Below are 15,926 nucleotides of genomic sequence, written 5' to 3'. Positions count from 1 at the left end.
TTCATTTCAAAATGTAAAGGAAAATTCAAACGCTTCAAATTTGCTCTTCAAAGTAACTAGCGTTATATTGAAAATTGACTGGTTGATGAAATATCAAGATTTAAAGTGATTTCCTTACTTTTAATACTTCGATTGGTGAAGAAATCTATGGAGGTGTTTTATAGTTGGATCACTGCAGCCTTTATGTTCAGTTGGTTTGGAATAAAATGTTGATGATAGTCCACAATGTATTATAGTTGCTATAGGCCTAAGTACTCTCTTCTAGCTCTTACACCTTTCTCTGCAATCATGCCATTTTCACCTTCTATTTGCATTCTGACAGCAATTAATTATTGATTATTATTTAAGAAATATCGTATAATAATTCATTAGTGGAGTAAGAAGATGAGTTCCTTGCCATCACCGTTCAGTACAGAAGAGTATGAACCCCCCCCCCACCCCCCATACAACATTACACAAGTTTGTAGTTTGAATAGCAACCTACAATTTGCATATCACAGCTTATTTCTTTCTTTAAAACTACCAATATGGAAGTATTTCTGGAAGATTAATTAAAAGTTATTGCCACCAGAAAGTATCAAGAGGAGAAAGAATCATAAACCTCAGTGGTAAAGAAAGAAGAGAATGAGACAATAAATTGAAGAGTTTTTCAACAAGTTTACCTTTGCTGGTAAAGTAGAAGTCGAAGACGGAGCAAGTTTCTGAAAAAATTATTTTAAACAACTGTATCAGTTTCAATTGCCAAATTTTTTTTTGTTCAAGGGCCCATGAAAATTGATGGCAAAACATGTAATAAAACAAATCGACGATGTAGTAATTCAACCCCTGAGATCTCTCTCTGGATCAGGTTAGCTTTTAAAGGTAAACATATAAGAACTGCATACAGTAAATAAGAACTGAATTTTGAATGATTCAATGTAAACCTAACCTAACCAATATGACTTTCCTTATGACACTAACAGTAAACATTCAATCAAGCAATACACAAATCATGGAAACTTTTACAAACAAATTTGGGCATGCACCTGTCTTTCCTTAAATCGACTGAGATTATTTTCATTTACCTCATTTACTCCTGATTTTATATCTTCCTTGTTTCCATGATGGTCACTCTTTGACAACTCTACTAGTATTTTCTATTTTTTTTTTCTTAACTATTTCCCTTCATCTGTGAAGAAGTATACTTTCATCCTTTTCCACTTCAAAACAAAATTAGCAACAGAGCCAAATAAGACAAAGAAAAAGGAAGAATAAAAAAAAATCTGTACTAGAGCCTCTAGTCCTGAAACTCAGCAAGCAGTCAATTGACAACATCAATAATTACAATAGTGATTTTATGCAGTTGGTGAATTTCAACTCTTGTCAATAAACTGTCACTAAAATATCCTGACAAAACTATTGCATGTCTACAGAAAATCTTCTGCTGCTTCTGCAATGACACATTGACATGGCAACCTTACTTCAAGAAGATAGTGGAGAAAGATTCCAAGGCACTTCTTGGGACTCATTTTCTAAGATGCAACTGTCTTGTGGTAACGTGGGCAAGCAAATGCTTGATGTTCATAAATGCCTTGGAGGATAGAATGCAGCAGAGATTGTATACATACCATCTTAGAGTTTATGAGAATATGAGAGTCATCAAGGTGAGGCATTTGTGAGACCATCAAATGCACACATGACCGCTGGCAGAAAACGATCTCCCTTGACAAAACTTTTTAATTACTCTTTTGGAAATTCAAAGCTCAGAGAAGAATGTGGTGATGTATTAAAGTGTCTGAATGAAAGAGATTCATTTATATGGGAAACTTCAATAAGGTATATATATACAGCATGTAATTTATAGACCTTTGATCTAAACAAGGGACATGGAAATTTCAAACAGGAAACCAGTCACAATTTAAGTGAGCTTCAAGACTTGAATGTAGCCAGTTGTGTTTGCAAATTAAAGCCTGCAAATAGATTAAAAGAAACTAGACAGTTTAATTGTTGCAATGTCACAATGCACAAGTTGAATAACCTCAAGAAAGGGGTGTTACTTTTCTAATACTTCTCAAAACAAATGTTGACACAGGAATTAAGACAAGGTCATGGTCATAGTACATATGTATCAAGTCATAACATCTATTCTACAATAGCGTCCAACTACTGTTAAACTTAATGATTGATGTTGTTTGTCATTGTCATCACAATGCTACTTTATCAGATGACTGCACCTTCTTTCCTTGAGAAATGTGTACCCCGAAACTAAACCAGGTTTGGATGCTAAGGAGTGTCAAGCTTACATGGCTCCTCACAACTTAGCACTCATGCACTACTTTACTCTACAAGTGAAGTGGTAACCTTTGTTAGGCTGTAGGCCCCCGGGACTGGTCACTGCCAGTCAATGACCCTCCACATTCTACCATCCAAAGGGCATACAAGCATATTGTCTTACTTTTGAGGTTTATGAGAGTACAGCTAGGTAAAGCCAGGAAGTGAAGTAAATCATAGTATTCATAAAGTACAATATACATAAACTCCTTTTACTTTAAAATGAAAAATTGTGTGTGGGGGGGGAGGGAAGGGGGAATGCCAGAACATGGCAATCAACACAAACAGCTGCTTTAAAGCCCTGGTCATTAAGCTGGGTTACCCGTGACTAATGTTCCAATTGTCTGAGAGAATGTTTATTAGAACATCATGGACATAAGTAACAGTTGTAATATATTTACACACAAGAAACTTATTTTGCAGACACAAAAGTACCTTGAGTTGTTAATACGGAGATTGCTAATGTTCACTCTTCATGTGGTACAATGGCAAAAGCCAAGTTAGAACCTATCATGAATACCAAATCTGTTAGCTACCTGTTGCTTGTCCTATGAGCTATCGTCCTGGATACTATTTCCTATCACAGTTTTACTTTTGTATAGGTTTACATTACCAGTAACACACCTTAAATTTAACAAAAGTACCATCTCGTGCAGTATTGTGTGTCGAAAAGGTCCTTTCCTGTCCAGGAACTTTTAGCAAAACCAAAAATGGAACATGCAAACACCATTGACTCTCTGATGGCAGGGGAAAGTACCACATTCCAATAAATTTGAAGCTAAGTTACTCATCTTGTTTGGTACAGTAAGATTGGGGGTTACGAACCTCATACAGGTCAGCATCAATTGATAGACAGGTCAGAGCAAAGGGTGACTCATTATCAGTGAACATAACACAAATGCCTTCTAATGCCCTCCAATGCCCTCTAATGCCTCAAACAACTACTGATGACTTAATGTTAATGGTAAAGAGCAAAAGCTGACTCATTATCAGTGTATGAACATAATCCAAATGTCCTCTTATGCACTCTTATGCCCTCTAATGCCTCAAACATCAACTGATAACTAAATGTTAATGGTACGAGTGATACATGACAAACAAGTACTTGTCTGGAGGCCAATTTCAAGAAAAGGTGACATCTTTCAGGGGCAATCCAAGATTTTGGGATGGAGAACTAAGAGGTATTTAAAGGTAAGTCCAACAAATAAACCATTATATGTGAAATTGTGCACTCTTAGTCATATAGGCTACAAATAATAGTAATAATCAGGCAGTTATTTTTACGATGCTTAAGCGACCACAAATGAGGGAGAAGTCCGCAAGGGCTTTCTTATCTGGTGGCTTCCAATTTTACATTTTAATTCAAATTTAGAATCTTTTCAAGTTAGAAAGTCATTTCAGATGGGAAAACCATAGATTGCTCTTGGATGAAACACCCACCCTACTATGCTATGACCCGGCCGGGCGTTGGACCCGAACCTCCCGATTGCTAAGCCTCATTGCTTCAAATGCCACCTGCCTTTACCCACTCGGCCACAGCACCACAACTTTGGTGCACAAACACAAGACTGTGCTAATAATTGCTTCCAATCTTTGGTATAGGTTGAAAAGGGAGGATGGGGGGTGGGGGGTACACCCACCTAGATGCCTGTTCTTCTTGGTTTATACTAATAGGGAAAGATTATGTAGTCACGCAACCAATCTGGGATGGTGAGTCACTCCAGAACATAGAAGTCTGATCATATCGTCTGACAATATAAGTGGAGTTTGTTTGCTCTGTGTATGTTCAGGTAAGGGAGGCAGAGCCCAGTTACAAGGAGGTCTCTCACAGTTTCATAGATATGGTATTATTTTATACATCAATTTATTGAAAGCACATTCATGCTGCTTCCCTTGCAATGCAATGGCTACATGCAAGCACAAGTGACAAAATAATTCTCAATATCTGCATTACGTATATTATTATCAGTAGACACTCTACATCACATCAGACATGACTGACCATGGAAATATACAGATTTTTATTTTTTATTTTCTGTTTTCAAGAATTTAATCACCCAATCAGGCTGTCAGATGGAAGCTTGGAATGATAAATTAAAGTAACAATCCTAAATCTGTTGATTTGCACTCCTAACTTTCATTAATACCAAGACACATCAGGCACTGGCCATGCAACGGTAAATGAGACGGCTTCTTAAAAGCTTCCGTCATGTTATTGTGAGCTGTTTGTTCTGACAAGATATCCGCAAAAAACCAAAACACATCTCACTTGCCAATAGATACTGCAGATCAATAAATGCAATGGCCAACATGCTAGTGGCATCTTACCATCTCTGTGATAGCGTACTGTCTCACAAACTTCCTGTGGGGTGAAACCAGATCCACACCATCAATTAATCCTTCCAAGTCTTTCAATGCTTGTTCGTCTTTCCGAGCATTGTCAGCGAGATTCTTACTCTCATCAACAGCTACAGCGAGCTTCCTCACGGTGTCCAGCGCCATGTTGAGGCTCTCAATGTCTTCGTGTTCTGGAGGGGTGTTGTCAATCAAATCCTAAAGTCAAAACAAGGAGACAGAGAATCCTTTTAGTCTCAAAGTCAGAGCTCTAGAAAGGTAGCAGCGATGGAAAGAGTATCCTCATCAGGAATTTGTTGATTAAAATGTCGAGGACATTACACAGTGACGAGATACAAGACGAAACCACAAGTAATCATCTAGCCTTCATGGTGTTGCCCATGTTGATGATATCACTGTAATTTACATGTTCCTTACCACACACACATATATTGTAATCAATAGACCATCTTTCTTTCTTTTTCAAAAGGTTAAAATTCTCAACGACATCTCTCATTTGTCACACAATGTAGAAAATATTAGAATACATTGGGTGTGACATGGTATGTAGTTATCGATAACACCACGATTCAGAGGGAAGAAATTTCATCCACGAAGTGTGCACGATACAACTTCAGGATGGTAAAAGTCAATGGAAGAGGAGCTGGGAAGTAACCCCAAAATTGGGTCAGTGAAAAAACCAGTACTAATGTGTTAGCAGTTTCAATGGGCTAAGTATAGAAGGGAAAGTGCAATAGTAAAAATGCCTGACAGGTTAAGATTAATCAGGTCATAAGGTAATTTTCTATAGTGGATATCTTAATTAACTAATCTTCAGCAATAATTCCAATATAGTTGTATTTTGGATTTGATCAATAAATATGAAAATAGTATATAATGAGAGGTCATTCAATTTTGAAACTATCTTTACTTGAATGGAACTCTCAATGGGCAGCAGGGTATTTAATTTATCCTGTACATTGCAAAATGCTATGGAAATGGGGCAACTTGCCATATACCTGTACAAAGATGTACAGTATATTAGTAGTTTTTGTACATAGAAACCAGTGTATTTTATAATCAGACAACATTCAGAGCTCTCACAAACTAATAGCCAAAGTCTGTACACTAATTTTAGTTTAATTAGTTTAATTAATTCCCTGGGCAGAGACTAGCGGTGGCTCATGCAAACACATATTATGGATACCTCCTTTGTCAAAATATTTAAACGCAAACCTTGTCATTTTACATAGATATCTTAAAATTATTTAAATTTGAGAATAATCTCCACAAAACATCATGACAATATGAAAGTTTTTGTCATACTACATGCAAAAAACTGAATTCAAAATACATGGACAATTTTGAGGAAAATACTTGGGCCATTCCTTGGCTTCTTTTAGGAGATATGATCATCTTTGAGGACCTCTTAACTGTTGACCACCCTCCATTGATGTAGAATGTTCTGAAACAGTCTATGTCTGTCTTAACAGACATCTGTCAAAAATGCCTGACAAGTGGTCAAATCTGCCAAAAATGGCAACTTTTGGAAAATAATTTTAGTAAAATTTCAAATTACTGCAACTTGGACACAGAAAATTGTTCTTTTGACCTGATTTTTACACATAAACTTGACATCCTCTGATAGATATGTAATGTACATATCATGTACATTTCCATATCACTAGGCCAGGGTTGTCCAACCTTTTGCAGAGGAGGGCCACATGGAATGATTATGATGAAGGAGGGGGCAGCATGAACCCTACGCTCGATTTTTCGATTTTTTCCCTTCTTGGCTATGGCTTCGCTTATCATGAAACTGAGTTTTGTTGCATTTTCAGAGTTTTCATTACCAATTTTGAAAAAAGACTGTTGACCTACGATACTTTGTTTCAGTTTATTGACTCGGTCAATCCTTAACTGTCTTTTGATACCATCATACTTGCTGGAATGTTTTGTATTGTAATGCCGTTTGATATTGTATTCCTTGAATACTGCTATCGTCGAATGACATATGAGGCATGTGATATACATGATTATACAGTAGCTTCAAATTGTTATCAATAATTCTGCTCACTAAAGTTTCGCACCGTAGAGCATCTCTGGCGGGCCGGACACAACCCTGCGGCGGGCCGGACTGTGGCCCGCGGGCCGTAGGTTGGACAACCCTGCACTAGGCAATACAATACCCCATTCGCCTGGCGCATCATCACAAAATGTATCTTGTCATTAGTGATGATCGACAAAAACAGAAGTACTGACTCTATAGGAAACACTTTGCACATTTTGGTAACACAAATACCTAACAATAAATAACAAATCAAACTTAATGTTTAAATATGATATGTTTACCTTGAGTAACAGCTCATATCTTGGAATTCTTTGTACTGGTTGAATAATGAGGTCATCTATATGCAATCTTTCTTTATGTTCTTTGGTCCTTTCCTAAGTACAAACAAAATATGAAAAGAAAACATTACAGAAAAGAAATAATGAGCTACCAGAAGTTTCAGTTACTTTTCCTATCCTTTCCTAAATCCACTTGCTAGCACTGTAGTAGTCAGACCTACATCTCCCAACATCCAAAAGCAAAAATAATAAATTTACAAATAGCAACAACATAAATATTAAGGAAAAAAATGTTGTTTTCATAGAACTCTATTTTCAAGAATCCTACCATTGGATTAAGTCAAAGGTATTAATACAAACGATCTGCTAATGAATCAAGATTTTATTTTAGGATTTTTAACGTCTACTCAAAATTATCTTGTCCCATTATTTCAATACGGTCAAAACATAATAATTCACACATATTTTAAGCAATTTAATACTTCTCTAAGCCTCATTGGTAGGTAATTATTTTAATTTGAAAAGTCAAATGTTTTGCAACATCCTATTTAAACCAATCAAGTCTGATTTGACGACAGCAGATTTGATATCACACAGTAAGGCTACAGTACCTTGTCTTAACACTCCTCATTTCCCTTTAACATCAAGAAAACAAATTTCTTTTGTTACCATGTACCATAAATTCAAACAAATTTGTTTTCTTACCCGTACGTTTATAAGTTCAAATTGATTTTATAAACTTGGGTAATCTGCTACTGTCTTGGAACAAATTTGATTTGTTAAGATAAGCATTCAATGCTCTACAACTGCTGATCTTAACAAAATACCCCCTTCTTGCCCTTTCGCACACTTACGTCAAACTTGTAAATTCGACCAAAGGTGAAATCAAACAAACTAGTAGAGATTGTCTCTGTTTAGACGTGTCTGCCCTAATTACATTAATGTTCAAGGAATGTCCCCTGGCACATAAAAACAGTTCAAGCAAGGAACAGCTAGTATCCAAAAGAAGAGAAGATGTTGATACTACTTAACACTCCCAAGCATATATCACATCTTTACATCTTTAACTCTGTAAAAAGAGGGTCGACAGGGACCTGAACACTCCAATCAGATAGCTTGCAGATACAGATAGACTGTCTTATTCCCCTGGCACAGAAAAAAACTGTAAAACACTCCAACCTATAAACTACATGACATTGAAAATCACAGTTCAAGATTTTCTTTCACTGGTTTAAAGGAGCAGCATAGACAGTATGGCTAACTTTGATGTTAAAATGTGGAAAATTTTCGGGGGCTAATGTTGAATATGCTCTAAATTAGGTCCAGCAGTTCATGTTCCATGTAAACTAACATTGTTTTCTTTGGATTACATACAAACCTAAGAATACATATTATTTTAATTCTTTAGACAGTTATTTCTACAAGTCATTTCCATGTAACTTTGATTACAAATCAGTGACTAGTTAACTTAATGTTTCTAATTGATTACTATAACCATGCTAATTAGAGTCCTGGAGACAGCCAACATAAAACATCCAAGTTTACAAGCCGAGTGTCAATCTGCTGTGGTCTAGCTTCTCATTAAAGTAACATTAAAATGAACATAAATGTCCCTGTGTAAGCATATGCTATCACTCTACGAGATACACTCTTGACTTCCTTTTGAACAACCAAATCCTTTTCTCTTCCACAATTTGAATGAAAAATCACTGACACCCCTGGTAGAGGTTCTCTGGTAAATTAAAAGCTTCTATAAATTAGAGGTATGTTTTGCCTTGGAGAACCCCCGCAAGACAGCAGGGAATACACTCGAAGTAGTCCCTGATGCTTGTGATATACTGTCTCTGGGGGGAGAATATACGAGTAAAGCTTAACAACCTGGAGAGCTTTGGTGCGCTACTGAAAATCTTCTACCTTTAACGAGCTTCGTGATGTTTTAACCCTGCTTATAAACAAATTGACCAGAGCCATTCTGCCCTCTGGTCAACAGGTTAATTACTTCGGGAGAGAATTGGTTTTTTTTCCTGCTTTGCTTTGCCATGGACTCTTACCTCCAAGAATTTGATAAACGCAAGCTTTTGAGAGGCTTTTGTGATGAGTTCTTTGGCATGATCGAAATTGTTTGTGAAAGCTGTGTATGCATCCAATACTGGCTGCTTGGAGAACTGTAAGATAGAATGACAAGGAGAAAGAGAAAGTGAGAGAAAAGCATATATGTGAAGCTGTTTTGTCAAGCCTTCATCTGCATCTGAAAGGAGCAAATCTTTCTTCATCTGTTATATAGAGCAATACACAAGCTGTTCAAACAATACAGAGGAGTCTTGTTTTGACGAGTGACATAAGAGGACTTATGAAAACTTCACATAAATAACAGGTTACATCTATCACAAATCACTTCTACTATAAATGATGATATTGGAATCTGATAGGAAAGGGGCAGCTTTCTTTATGCCTTATGACAATAATTGCACTCTGAAATGGCACATACATAACATGAGCTATATAAAGCTAGTGCACTTACAGATTGTAACTGGTACGTGGAGACAGTTAGAAGAGGAAACTGAATGAGTAATATAACACCTCATTTTTATTCTAAAACCAGATTAATGCATCCCCAGAATACTTTCTTAGTATAATGGTTACCATGCAATGAACTAATTGGGTACGACTGAACAGATGCACTATACTTGTCATTAACACAGGATCGACACACATTCAATCGATAGTCACGACTGGACACCGCAAAATGAACCACTCTGTCTTAACTCTAAACTGCATGGTATAGTATCTATCTCAACATATATTGCTCTCGCAGTTAATTTGTTTTAAGCCTTTTTTTGCAGATCAGAACTTGATGCCTCAAAACTACGTTACAATGGTTTTCAATTATGTATGAAGGCGGATATACTGAAATGTACATTTTGCCACTTGTTCCACAGAAAATAACTGCATGACTTCCGATGATATAGTCTTGAAAGATAAATTTTGCAATGTGCAAATCTAATCGCAACAAATTTTTGCCAGGCTGCAAGTCCACATAAATGTTGTCATTAATTTGAACCCACACAACTTCTTTGACAGCATCATTATCTTTAATTGTTCATCAACCACCTCCTCCCCCTCCCCACCAATACCAAGAGCAATGAATTCCCACTCTTTTCATACATCTATCCAACATGTAGTAAGACCTAATGGTGTGACTTGAGATGACACTGTACATGAACCATACAAAGTCTTGGCACTGCACAATCGTTCAGAATAAGATAAACACGAACACAATTCAGGAAAAAACCAAAGTTGTACAAAATTATTCTGCTACAATTATTACTATCACAGTTTAAAAGGTCATCAGTAATGGCCCCAAATTTTAGTATGCAAAAATCGCTAGAAGTTTTCCAAAGTACTTTCCTAGAGGCTCTGATCATCCATATTATTCCCAATTATTTTTTTTGTGCATATTTTTGGTGCATATTTAGTTCATTATTAAAATAGACTAAAATCTCTGTGTGGTTACAGTATGTAAATTTTGGCATGGCAATAAAATGCTTGTTTGAAATTTGAGTGTGGTGTGGGTGACCAATATATGACCTTCTAGCATATCTGAGGGCGATACTGGTGACCTTTAATAGAGACTGTGGATCAGAGGTTTCAAGAGAAAGCTGAGTACTAAGTAAAATGGTTTCACTCGTCTCCAATGGTCACGATTGTCCAAGTTTTATGTTAAAAGACATTAACTGGTGTTTTGCATGCAATGATGTATAACATCCAAAATTACTCTATAAATCAATTTTCACTTACTGAATTTGTAATTAAGTTGGCAATCTTCTGTAGGGTGTGCTTGTTTTCGATGCCCATTTCCAACTGTTGCAGAAATGTCTCATGGTTTTGTAGAATCTCAGGAATTTTGTAAAATATAGAATCTACAATGCCTGCATCACATATCCCTGAACACTCAGTACTCTTCAGAGGTCTTTGGTATCTCTGAAAGAAAATGGCCAGAAATAGAGAAAAACTGTCAAATAATTGTGTAATACTTCACATTTAAGATCTATAAAAATGAGCTAGGAAATGGGCGATGAAGTGATGAACCTGAAGTGGTGGTGGGCAGAAGGAAAGGGGAAGAGTGAGAGAAGAGTGGGGGAGCGGGGGCAAAGAAATGGAGGTCACTGGGGATCATTGTTAACGGGAATGAATTTTCTAGGTTTGACACATGGCAATCATAGGATATTGCAATTGAAGTGACCATTAAAGTTATATAGTGAATATCCAAACATAGCCTAGATGTTCCATGGATCACCCACAATTTAGTTTGCATTTGAAAGCACATATCAAATGCCTAGTAGCATTACTGAAGTGCCTATTAAAGTTGTCTTTGTTTTGCTATATCTCACTTAATGATGAATACAGATGACATTCATGTTTTTCAGGTCTCCCTCCTTGTAACTTCCTCCGGAAGTTTCTTCTGGAAGCATTCTGCAAATAGATCTTCTCCAAGGATTGGCAGGTTGGTCATTCATTGATTGCCTCAAATGAATGCCATCTTATGGAGGATACCACATTCTCCCTTCTTGAGGTCAAAAACCTTGTGGACACCCTAGCGAACTGATCGTAGGCAAGCCTCATCAAGAGTCCTAAAACCAGCAACAGCTGACCTGCCTCATTCCTAGAGACCTGGGCATCATCTCTGGTAGTTGCTGATATCTCATCAGAACAGTCGCTACCAACATCATCATTGAGGTAAACTTCATGCCCAACCCAGCCGCAACATCAATATCCACCAGGATATCCTCCAATCTCTTCTGGGCCAGGTCTCTAATAATCTCTTAAAAATAACTTTTCTTTCGCCTCTTGAGGGATCAGTGGACGTCTTAACAGGCTCTACAAGGTGTCTTCAGGAATCCTCATAGCCCCGGGAAAGAAGGAATAGACACTTAACAGACCAGGCATGATAATACGAAAAAGCAACCTAACAACGTGCTTCCACTATTAAAGCTTGAAGCAGGAGGCTTACAAGAGGAACAACAACATGTGGCAAAGAACCTTAATATAAATACAATGAAATGGCCAGTATGGAGGATAAGAAAGCTAGAAACTCACTAAACAAACTAAACAAAAATTAAAAAAAGTAACGGAAGAACAAATTGACATATATACTGTACACATGACCCCCATACACAATATGAATGTATATATACACATATAAACTACGGGCGGAAAGGGCGGGAACACTAGTGTTAGAAACCACAGAACTACTAAACCTGTCCCCAATACGCTGAACAAAATGGGAAAGAGCTATCCCAAAACTCTCCTGAAACCTTTCCAAAGGAAAACGATACTGATAAGGCTGCGCACGAAAGATATTCAAAACAAATTCCTTATTCCAATTAGGTGAAAAAAGGCCTCATAATACGCAGCTCCGCACGAATTGGACGTCTAGGCACGTTGGGTGGTAGAATGAGAAGGGCATTGACCAAAGAGGTCTGGTGATAGAGGGCGCAATGTTAAAAGGTTACCAGTTCGTTCTAGGCAAAGTAGAATGAGAGTGCTAAGATTGTGGGGAGACAGGTAAGCAAGGCGCGAAGTAAATATGCCCATTCTGATACAGAATGTCCAGCACAGAGGAATTAACAGTATATAGAGCTACAACACAGCTTTGTGAAAAACTTAATTTCATTGTCTATTCGGTATTCTTTCATCACTAATCGATGACCCTTCCCTAACCTGTCAGGAGCAATTTTTCAAGTTCTGTTCATGGGGTGGTTAATCATATGATGACCTTCTTTCTTGATGGGAAGCCATAGCTCTCTTATGAAGTTGTCTCATTAACTGTCAGGTTTTATCCAACCAATAAACATCAATATGTAGTACCTATTTACCTTATTATTAATCTTTTAACTTGTGGCTATCGCTCAGTGGCTATAGTTTTGCTTTACTTTATGTTCATCTCATTAAAGTGTATTTCATACTTGTCCATTTCTTAATCGCTACTCCATCTGAGTCTCCATTCCTTCATAAACTATAAGCAACTGTAATAAGTTCACAATTCTCATTATTATAAGAACTTTATAAAAGATCTTAATTTTTCATCCATATCGACTTGATTGTATGATCACTATCCAATGTGAACTACTGTTAGATAAATATTTGAATCAGCTACAGCTATATATTTTTCTTCTTATTTTTGTCAGATTCTATTCAGTACATGGGAGTGTGATGTATGTAGAGGATACAGGGGGTGAATGAAGTAACTGCCAGATATTAGGTTGTAAACCAATCAGTAAGAACTGATATATGCATGTGGAGGTTAGTATTTTAGGCTATCAGGATATGTGTTGGCTTAAATGTGTATGTGTTTAAATTTAATGGTATGCGCATAATTAAGACTTGAATATTCATTTCTGAGTCATGAATGACCCTCTAAATTAATCTTAATTGTAAAACAAACACTTTAATGTCTCCCTCTGTATTCTTAGAAACATGTTTTGTTCTGTTTTAAATTCCCAATTTTCTTTTTTTATGGTACTGGGTGCTGGTGGCAATTCTTTCTGTCCTTATCTCTTCCTTCTATCCTTTACATTTGAAGTCTTGAAGACTAAAGTTTGGTATTGGGAAACAATTTTGATGACTTTACGAAAATAATGGATATATTACTTTAGCTTTCTGTTCTTGTTGATCATTTAGGGTATTAAATGTAACCCTCATGGCTCTATGAGACTGCTCAAAGTAAACATACAATTTATTATGGAATGACTGAGCTATCTTACTCTTTTGAGAGACAGATTGAAATGGCCCTGTACCATACATACCTTCTTCCTGTTGAACTTTATAAAGCTAATGATAACGCCGGATGCCAGAGATTTCCAACTGATAATTGTCATTACAATTTAGTATAATTTATGACTGTGAACCAATACATCACATTTACACATTTCCTGTTTTTGTTGCCTTCCTTGATGTAGATCTGATGATTTCTTAGGTTATTCAGACAGCCGTTTAGTTCTCCCTTTACATATATGTAGAAGATCAAACAAGACTCAAAGAGTAAAAAAATGCAATATTATCACTTACAGCAAAACAGAATTCCCCAATTTAACAGGGCCCATATTTTACTGCTGATGGAAACACGTTTTTTCTCGATCGCTTACCTGAGAAGTGAGTGTCTTAAAAACAGTCTGTCAAAAATATGTCAAAAGTGTTCCTCTGTCTTTAAAGAATCTCTTTAACACTCAATAGCTATATATCCTTGCATATAATTCTTAATTTCCTGTTTTTCCTGTCAAAGCGCTCTCTCTCTCCAAGCTAAATCCGCTTGCGTACAACATCTTCCAAACTCGGTATTCCCAGTAGTATGTCCAAAAATCAATTCTAGTTGGGGCTTTCCAAGGATCAAGAGTTGCTTTTGCTATATTATAAATGGCTTTAAGACTCAATACATTCTAATTCCTGCCATTTGCAGTAAAGGTCAAGTCAATATTGAGTGGACGGTTTAATCCAGACATGAAAATAGGGGATCATCAATATCAGACATTGATATTTCAAATGAGTATTATAGAACCTAGGGAATATATGCTAATAATAATGCTAACATTGAGCAATGTCTGGAACAATTCATTAAACATACCTGTCTATTATACTCAAGCTGAATAACCCCTGATTTCAAAACATAAGGCCACCCAATTATTTGGCAAAAGTTTCAACAATATAATTGCCTTTTTAAAGATTATCTGAATATGCTAAGACTGATGGTGAATCAAGTCTGGGAATCAGACAAAAGTCGCATCATTTTGTGACTTGACTAAATTGACTTGCTCTCAAAGAGTTGAGACTGGACTTGAGTCTTGCCCTAATGGACTTGATGCTCGACTTGAGACTTGCATGTGGGACTTGAGATGACTTGACTCATTAGTCTTAATGACAACACTGGCTAAGGAAATCAGTTATTTCAAGCAGTACTTTTGGGTTTGGATGTAAATTTTACCAAGCCAAAATTCCTGGAATTATTCAAGGTAAGACAGTCGGTGAATGCAACATCCTTACAAGAATTTCTCCACTAACTGAATACCAATTTGTGAGTAGGCGATCATTTCACTAGTTGGATTACTATAGCAGTTCCTCTCCCATCTGGACACTTTTGTTATTATTAAATTAGATAAAAAGTTAGAAATTTCAATTTTTTGGGGTCGGGGGGGTTGGGTAAGGGTAACTTGGCAGTCATGCCAATGAACTGCATTATAATGGGAATTAGTACCAACCACAAAATTAACAATTTAACCAAGGCAAATATCTGCCTTAGAAGGACAGGAATTGATAGCAAGTTTCACCAGGATGCTTAGAATATTTTCTTCTTTCATTATCCATTTGGAAATTTGTGGTAAATTACAAAACTTTTGACATTTTCATCATGTAAATGAACCTGGCTTTGTAGTCAAGCTCATGAAATATTCCTCGAAGAGTATGGAGATAATCGATGAACATGAACTCCAAGAACTGTTTTCAACAGACAAGTTTTGTCCAAGATACTTTTGTGACATTGTATTGGCACTAATTATTCATCACATGACACGATATCATACATGATAAATGATAACTTATAGTTCTTTTTTAATTTATGAAACCTCAGAAAGGCAAGAATACAGAGAGTTGAGAGAGAGTAAAAATGTGCTTGTTAATAATATCATTTTTACTTTATGAATGATGAAATGTAATTTATAAGTGTGTTCCCTAGCTAACTCAAGTGATATTGAATGAAAGCAAATACTGAGCTCTTCATTCATCCACCTGTACTATATGCTAGGAGTACCCACACTGATCATAGCTAACATAGATCTCTTTGTAAATATCTGTCTTCGGGGAATTGATTTTCTTTTGTAATCTTTCTCTTTAGACATTATATACAATCATGTCAATGACCCTAAATGCAGGATGCTGAATGT

The 15,926-nt window shown here is 36.5% G+C and overlaps 1 protein-coding gene across 2 annotated transcripts in view; it reads right to left on the bottom strand.

Moving 5' to 3' along the window:
- The window catches only part of LOC139980395 (uncharacterized), a 101,479-nt gene that overhangs the window by 32,749 nt on the left and 52,804 nt on the right, over window positions 1-15,926 (bottom strand). For both annotated transcript variants that reach the window (XM_071992032.1, XM_071992033.1), the window contains exons 4-7: window positions 10,792-10,974; window positions 9,045-9,158; window positions 6,997-7,089; window positions 4,639-4,863 (exon numbers count right to left, since the gene is read on the bottom strand). In XM_071992032.1, the coding sequence (XP_071848133.1) occupies window positions 4,639-4,863; window positions 6,997-7,089; window positions 9,045-9,158; window positions 10,792-10,974 (615 nt within the window). The remainder of the gene's footprint in view (window positions 1-4,638; window positions 4,864-6,996; window positions 7,090-9,044; window positions 9,159-10,791; window positions 10,975-15,926) is intronic.

Source organism: Apostichopus japonicus, chromosome 14 (genome assembly GCF_037975245.1).
Source record: "Apostichopus japonicus isolate 1M-3 chromosome 14, ASM3797524v1, whole genome shotgun sequence".
Taxonomy (NCBI): Eukaryota; Metazoa; Echinodermata; class Holothuroidea; order Aspidochirotida; family Stichopodidae; genus Apostichopus; species Apostichopus japonicus.
The sequence above is the reverse complement of the archived record's forward strand: the minus strand, read 5'-3'. Positions and strand labels throughout refer to the sequence as shown.